This window comes from Phaethon lepturus, unplaced genomic scaffold, assembly GCF_000687285.1.
Source record: "Phaethon lepturus isolate BGI_N335 unplaced genomic scaffold, ASM68728v1 scaffold53458, whole genome shotgun sequence".
Classification (NCBI taxonomy): domain Eukaryota; kingdom Metazoa; phylum Chordata; class Aves; order Phaethontiformes; family Phaethontidae; genus Phaethon; species Phaethon lepturus.
Window position 1 is genome coordinate 1 of NW_010559347.1, and position 8039 is coordinate 8039.

General features: G+C 41.0%; 1 protein-coding gene across 1 annotated transcript in view; it reads left to right on the top strand.

Annotated features, from left to right (window-relative positions):
- The first annotated feature begins 1553 nt into the window (after nt 1-1553).
- LOC104625641 (zinc finger and BTB domain-containing protein 24-like) overlaps nt 1554-8039 on the top strand; it is a 6759-nt gene continuing 273 nt past the window's right edge. The window contains 6 exon segments of the mRNA XM_010293321.1: nt 1554-2526; nt 2949-3116; nt 3518-3601; nt 4300-4383; nt 6574-6655; nt 7486-8038. Of these exon segments, the coding sequence (XP_010291623.1) occupies nt 1554-2526; nt 2949-3116; nt 3518-3601; nt 4300-4383; nt 6574-6655; nt 7486-8038 (1944 nt within the window).

Genomic DNA, 8039 nt, shown 5'->3' on the forward strand with positions numbered 1-8039 from the left:
GCCCCCCGTCCGCGCTCGCAGCGAGCCCCGCAGAGCCTGCCGTCGTGGCGAGGAGCAGCCCGGGGCCGTGCTCTGTTACTCGGGGCCAGCTCCCGAGAACATGCGTGAGCCCTTCCACGGTCGGTCAGCAGATGTGTCTGACCGCCCTGCTGGCAGTGTGGGTGCCTTCCCCTTACAGGCGGCCTTACTGTACAGCTGTTACTTTTTTTAGGTGAGCATGCAGGTTTGGATTTTGCAGTCCACATAGTAATGATGTCACCTCGTGATCGAATACCCACAAAACACCTCCCCGAGGCGCGCCTGGGTGTTAGGGAAAGTCTGCTGGCAGAGTCGGCAGCAGGTCTCCAAGGAGTTCCAGTAATCCCCTATAAGGTGGGGTTGGGTCAGACCCTAAAAAAAAATCAGACCCTAAAGCCATGCTTTAGGAGTTCTCCAGCAACATCAGGTTCGCATCCTTCAGAAATGAAGGTTCCTGGACACGCAGTTTGGCTCCAGCATGAGCTCTTTGATGGCTGAACGGAGCTAAAGAATCGCTTGTAGCATTTAGGTATCATCTATAGGTAGTCTGTGTTGTTTCTTACAGCATTCCTTCAGTAATTGGAGCTGTTGTGCTCACTGATTGCTGTGTTTTAAATGTGTGTATTTAAAACTACAGCTTTATATTTTAGGATGGCAGGTAGCTAATCTGTTTCGTGTTTGGCTTAGCTGATCCTCTTAAAATGGACATTTTTGGCACATTTCTTCCATAGTATTATTTGATGGAGTCTTCTGAAATCACTGGATTGTAATTTTTTGGCTTGTTTTTAATTTTTGCATATTTACAATTGAAGAAGCTTAGCAAGCCAGATCGGTGGAACTCTATTTTAGACAGAGCTCTTAGAAAAAGCTGCTATTTTTCTGCTTTTATTGCCCACCTCCATAGGCTGAAGCTTAGCAGGTAAGTTTCCTGAAAGAAAAATTTCCAGAAGGGTAGAAAAGGATAACAGAAGGCATGGAGTCCTGCCACACTGATGCCAGTAAAGCCTTACCATTGATTACAGGATTTCATAGCCTTTTCCCTGAATAATCTGAAATGTGACATCTGCAGGGATGAAGCTCCAGTTGAGCTTTTTTTTTTTTAATTGTTGTTGTTATTATTATTATTATTTGTTTCCACTTAGGAGCTGTGAACAAAGAGTTCTTTTTGTTCGATTGTTTTAGTTGTGAAAGGAGTTTTCATAAAGGGCAGCCATTTTTTTAGATGCAAAACAGTTCACAGTACATCAGAGATAAACAAAGGAAATAATAGGTAGTAATTCTGATCTAAGAAGAAACTATCCGTGGCCATTTCTTAGGATTTAAAACATGTTTTGAAGAAAGAATGTGTCGGCAAAAGTGTTGATTTTTTAAAAAAAAGTTCAGAGGCTTCAGAATTGCTTCAGAAACTGTTGAACTCTGTTGACTGGTAAAGCAAGTATAGCTGGTGTGTTATAATGCAGACTTCTACAATTCTACGTTTCTTAATTAAAGCTATTCTGTTCTTGTAGGCACCCACTTTCATATGCGCAGTAAAAATGGCAGAAATGGCTCGTGACACTTCAGAGAACCTGGTTGTCATCCACTCCAAAGCTCACAAAGATACTATTCTAGCTAATTTTGAAGAACAAAGGAAAAAGGATTTTCTTTGTGACATTACCCTAATAGTGGAGAATGTGCAGTTCAGAGCCCATAAAGCTTTGCTTGCTGCCAGCAGTGAATACTTCTCAATGATGTTTGTAGATGAGGGTGAAATAGGGCAGTCAATTTACATGTTGGAGGGAATGGTTGCAGACACCTTTGGAGCACTGCTAGAATTTATCTACACTGGTTGCCTCCGTGCCAGTGAAAAAAGCACAGAACAAATTCTGGCTACTGCACAGCTGCTGAAAGTGACTGACTTGGTATGGGCCTGTACGGACTACCAGGCCAGCCGTAGCCCGAGTAATGCGTTACCAGCTCCGGCTAACAGCGGAGCCTCTCTCGCCGTTACTGCAAACGACAAGAAAAATGAAGATCCACCAAAACGAAAACGAGGGCGACCGAGAAAAGTCAAGAATGTCCAAGAAGAAAAATCGGCCGCAAATTCTGCCGAAGATGTGCAGCTGAGGGAGAACAACTCCATGCAAAATAAGCAAAATTTTATGACAGAAGACACCGCACAAGAAGAAACAGTTGTCAGCGAACAGGCTCCAGTGAGGAGAGATGCAGAAGAAACTGAACCTGCTTGTGGCTCAGAAGCTGCTGTCAATCTGTCAGCGGAGAAAGATGAGAATTATGATCCCAAATCTGAAGGAATACAGAGCACTCAGAGCCGTTACAGCAAGCGTAGAATAAGGAGATCAATCAAACTAAAAGATTATAAACTTCTCGGAGATGAGGAGGAAAAAGGACTGGCAAAGAGAACCGATGGAAAAAGGAAACGTGCAGGTTCTGAAGCTCGCTGTAAAGACTGTGGCAAAGTATTTAAATATAATCACTTCTTAGCAATTCATCAGCGAAGTCATACAGGTAGGCATTAAGAGACTGCTGCTTTTGGGTTAGGGTTTGGTGACTTGTTGCTAAATGCAGGCTGGTTGTTGAAATGTGGGCTGTTGTCTACAGCAAGACGTGTCCAAAGTAGCATGCTGATCCAAATTATAGTGTGTCTCCTGTGTTCACTGTTTTATTCTTGTCAGCAGATCTCGTAGCCTTTATGTCTTACCTTGATTGCAGTTTAGTTAATCATTTCTCTGTTCAAACATTGAACTATATGGCAATATTTAAAGAATTATGGTTTTTGCTTATATGAAGCTTGTCTCTTAACTCTCCTTATCACTACTGAAAATTCATTTTCTAGTAGCTACTACATTGCAATACATCTCACTATCAGCTTCAAATATCTAGTGAGAAATAATGCATTAGTACTTAAAAATGCCATCTTTTGCTTTTAGGGGAGCGCCCTTTTAAGTGCAGTGAGTGTGGCAAAGGCTTTTCCCAGAAGCATTCTCTTCAAGTCCATGAGCGGATGCACACTGGAGAACGGCCGTACACGTGCACCGTCTGCAGTAAGGCTCTAACAACAAAGCATTCTCTTCTGGAGCATATGAGCCTGCATACTGGTAAATATTTCGAGGCAAATGTAACCACGCCAAGTGGCACCAGGGGAGGTTTAGCTTAGATATTAGGAAAAATTTCTTTACGGAGAGAGTGGTCAAGCATTGGAACAGGCTGCCCAGGGAGGTGGTGGAGTCACCATCACTGGAGGTGTTCAAAAAACATGTGGATGTGGCACTTTGGGACATGGTTTAGGGGGCATGGTGGTGTTGGGTTGATGGTGGGACTTGATGATCTTGAAGGTCCTTTCCAACCTTAATGATTCTGTGATTCTCTCTTCCCCAAGAATTTGCCCTTCTGAAAAAAGGTGTTTCTCCTCTCCCTCATGTGTGCTGGTTTATTTATTGACTTCCTTACGCTTGCTTGGGATGTGGCTTACATTTTAATAGGTGATTTTTCTTTACAGGGCAGAAGGCTTTTACGTGCGATCAGTGTGGGAAGTACTTCAGCCAAAAAAGACAGCTCAAGAGCCACTATCGAGTACACACAGGTATAACAAGTTTGAGTTGAAGAGCTGGCTTGCAGTCCATGCTGATTTGTCCTCCTAAAGATTGACTAAGGCAGAAAATTCTTCTTCAGTGATGTGTTTAGCCTCTGCTACCCTGATGTGTGGTATCTTGATATAACAATGGATAGGGTGAAGAAGACAAAACAGTGTATAATTAATGGAATGTTTAGAAAGCTAGCTAATCGAGAAGGACTCTTATGATGATTACAAATTAGTTACGCTGTATTTGACATACAACTTGCTTATTTTAGCTCTGCTGTGTTACATAGAAGCTAGGAATCGTATAAATGATTGTCTCTTCTGCCTGTTGTGCAAATTGCCTTGTAGTTTCCCATTACTTTGGACTAGTAACGGCAAACAAGCTTTAAGAATTGTCCTCCTCACTTCTGGAGCAAGATGGAGATTAAGTTACGCATACAGGAAGTGGTGGAAGAATTTACAAAGCATCAAGAGAATGCATGTTTGGGAGGGAGCAGATGTCAGTCTCCTCATTTCCCATGACAGTATTAGAGAAAGAGGAGTGTGACAGTTAAGATAGGGAGGAGGCAGTGAATCACCTTTTGTTTTATCTCTATATTATATCAAAGTGGTTATTTTACAGGAAAGTGCTTTAACAAAGATCACTGAAGAGATACAGGGGATCACTTATGCACTGACACTTTTTTTATTATTGCGACAAGGCCGTTCACTGCCGGAATGTAACCAGTGTCGTCGCAAATTCATGGATGCAGCTCAGTTAAAGAAACATCTAAGAACACATACAGGTAATATTGTCTGTCACGGTGTTTTGGTTTTTTTTTCTTTTCTTGGAAGTAGTACAGACAAATACAGACATTGGGCAAATTACACTTGTCTCTGTGGGATGAACTTCTGCTCTACTTGTACATAATGGTGCCTGTATCACTAATGAAGAGATTTGACATCAAGAATGCAGGAGCACAAAAATGCTTGTGTTACAGCGCAGCAGCAGTGCCTATTCTGGAAGAGCTCTCCCCCGCCTTCCCTTTCTTATAAAGTCTGGTGCAGAAAATGCCAGTTAGCTCTCCTGTGATAGAATCCTGGGCTGGGAATTCAGTTTATCAGGAGAGCGCATCCAGCACATATGGGGCTTGAAGTGAGCTAACTAGTAACAGAAAAGCGTATGCCCTAACTGAGTTGGGCACCCCTGTCTGTGAGGGATGGGTACTTACGAAAAATGCTGCTGACCAGAAAAATAATTATTTCCATTTACTCTTTAATTGCGCTGTAATAAACCAGACGTCGGCAGGACTTGGGCTGGGAGAGATGATTTAATGCATATGCATCAGAGGGTGTTTTAAGAAATGTAGAGGGAAAGGTGATACTTGAATGGCTGGTTAACAGAGATTAAAGTGTTGATCTACTTTCTTGTGATACCAAAGCATAAGCTGCTTAAAATAGTTTTCATTGAAGGGTAAGTTCATAAGATGATGGGTGAATAAGTTTTTCTTTTAAAATAGCTATAAATAGTGGTGGTTGTTTCTTCCGAAAATCAAATTGTTCTTAAGCGTGTTGCCTGCGGTTGTAATAAAGTAAGCACGAGATTGAGTTGTATATCTCATTCATTCCTTTCTCTTTCTCAGTGAAAATAACACCGCTTTAAATTCCCTGAGATATGATGAGGTCAGAACTTGTGCTTTTGGGAGGTTTCGGTGTATCCAGAATAGCATTAACTTGGAATACTTACTGCATTTTCTGTTGAGGTTTGTTGACACACAGAACAGTTTTGTATCTGAAGCTGGTACAGCTCTATAGTGGGAAATTAGTTTGGTGGTGGGAAATGAGAAGAGGAAGCATAATAGCAAGGTAAGTTGCAAAAATACATCAACTAAGACAAGTTCTAGCAGAAACTGGCTTGCAATGTATTTTGCTTCCAGAAAAGACAGGCCGGATGCTAGTATTACTGATGCAGAAATAACTATGGCTATGTCTCTAATGAAGTCATGGCTATGACTCTTCTGCTTTGGCAGCAATTTTGTAACACTATGTCATGAGAATACAGTCCATTTAGGAAGGTGCTCCTGTTTTCAGTGGGAGGCTGGGACTAGATGACTAGAGGTCACTTATGACAAATATTTCTTGTTCTCTCATATTTTGCCCCTGCCCTCCAAAGCCATATGAAAGCTGCTAAGTGTAGCAGTTCTGTCCTAAATGTGAAGCTTCTTTGGAAACTAGCTGCTGCCCCATCCCCAGTTTCATCGTGCTTGGATGGTGTGAATTACCGCAGTGGTGATCTGGATTCTCATATCTAGTGTCTTACAGAAGCTCAATGCAAGAAGGATACGTTATGGTGTGAATTAGGATTCGCTTTGGTTGTGTAGTATCTGTTTCTTGTGAACCTTTTTGTTACTTAATTTGGCTCCTCTGCTTCTACTCAATTAGAAGAAAATGCAGTGGAAAAAAACCAAGCCCACAATTTATTCAACCCACAATAATTTAGGGGGTTTTTTTCTGACTGGTGTTCCCAGGATATCGTAGGCCTAGGTTGGAGCCTTACAGGAAGCCAACCAACTTGTTAAGATAAATGGATTTGCTTTTCAGGTTTGGAAATGCGGGCTTGCTCGTCTGCATGGTGCTGCGCGTGAGCCTAGCATTTAATGCCTGCTAGTTCAGGGGCAGCCTTTTTCAAACTTGTCTGTTCCTTGTGGAGCACCCACATCTGTGTGATAGGTATGTTGTTTGTTGCTCTGAGGGCTTGGATCACCTAATTCTTTATCTTCAAAGAGGAGAAACATCAGAGATGTACCTTTAAAATACTATATCTTCATTTAACTAGTGCGCTCATTCAGTTTCAGATATGCTGTACTGACCCATGGCGGAAGTGTGAGGATTTGACAGTACACACTTAATACTGTGTATGCTAAAATGTAAAATGTTTTTTAATATATTGATGGGAAGTGCTATATTAAAAGTGATGTCAATTTTTTTTTTCATAGGTGAGAAGCCCTTCACTTGTGAAATTTGTGGCAAATCATTCACAGCTAAAAGTTCTCTTCAGACTCACATTAGAATTCACAGGTAGAGTATGTCTAATTTTCATTACATTCTTTAAAAATGTAATTTCTAATCTGATACCTGTGTGTAGTGCTTGTTTAATTGTAGAATGGTCAGGGCTTGGTTTTGTTTTGGATGGATGGTTAAAGATTGATATTTTGTTTCATCTATTTAAAGAAATAATTGGTAGTGGAAAGTACTTATTGTTAAATACTCATGTGCCAAGACATGGTAAGATTATTCTTTTGTGTATTGTGTCTGTTTATGAGAGTATACTTACTGCTATATTATTTATGTGAAAATTTTACAGTGATTTTTTTGTTTGACAGGAGAACAGTAGCTATGATGTAACAAGGTTATTGGAGCATTGTCTGGTTTCCCTGTAGTCTATCATGTCTCTTTAGCAGCATTAGTTATCTTGTACCCATGTCAATGTGAGGCATTACATAAAGGCATGTCAGATTTTAAATCATTGCAGAACTGCTGTGGGCCTTATGTAAAAGAAAACATTTCCGGTAAAATTTCTTGTCCCTTCGAGACTGGCAGCAAGTTATGGTTTAGAGACTTCTTTTTGTTTTAAAGTCCACACTGTTAATTAATGTTCTTAAAATGGTCAGTGCTTACAGTTGTGCAAAGTAAGTTGTTGCATTCTTGTCAAGGTCTAGCAGCATAAAGTTTGTACCACTGGTATTAACGACAGGAGGGCAGTTATGTCATCTCTGTAGCTCTTGCATATATACTAATGAAAGTGTGGTACAGTTTGTGAAGTCAGATAGAAATAATTAGGAAGTCAAATAGCACTGTCAAAGTTAATATTTTAATGAGATCAAATACTTTTTGTTTTTTTGTTGCAGAGGAGAAAAGCCATATTCTTGTGGTATATGTGGAAAATCCTTCTCTGATTCCAGTGCTAAGAGAAGACACTGTATCTTACACACAGGCAAAAAGCCTTTCTCCTGCCCAGAATGTAGTTTGCAGTTTGCTCGTCTGGACAACCTGAAGTCTCATTTGAAAATTCACAGCAAGGAAAAGCAGTTTCAGGAAGCCAGCACTGCCCCAAGCACCAACGCCAATTCAGAAGAAGTGAGAAACATTCTTCAGCTGCAGCAGTATCAACTTTCCGCCTCTGGAGGGCAGGAAATCCAACTACTGGTTACAGATGCAGTACATAATATAAACTTTATGCCTAGTCATAATCAAGGCATTAGCATTGTTACTGCAGAAAACGCCCCAAATATGACAACAGAGCAGGCTGCTAACCTCACGCTGCTTGCTCAGCCACCACAGCAGTTGCAAAACTTGTTGCTTTCAGCTCAGCAGGAGCAAGCAGAACAAATCCAAAGTATCAATATGATTGCAAACCAAATGGAGACTGCCCAGCCTGAACAAATGCACGTCATCACTCTTT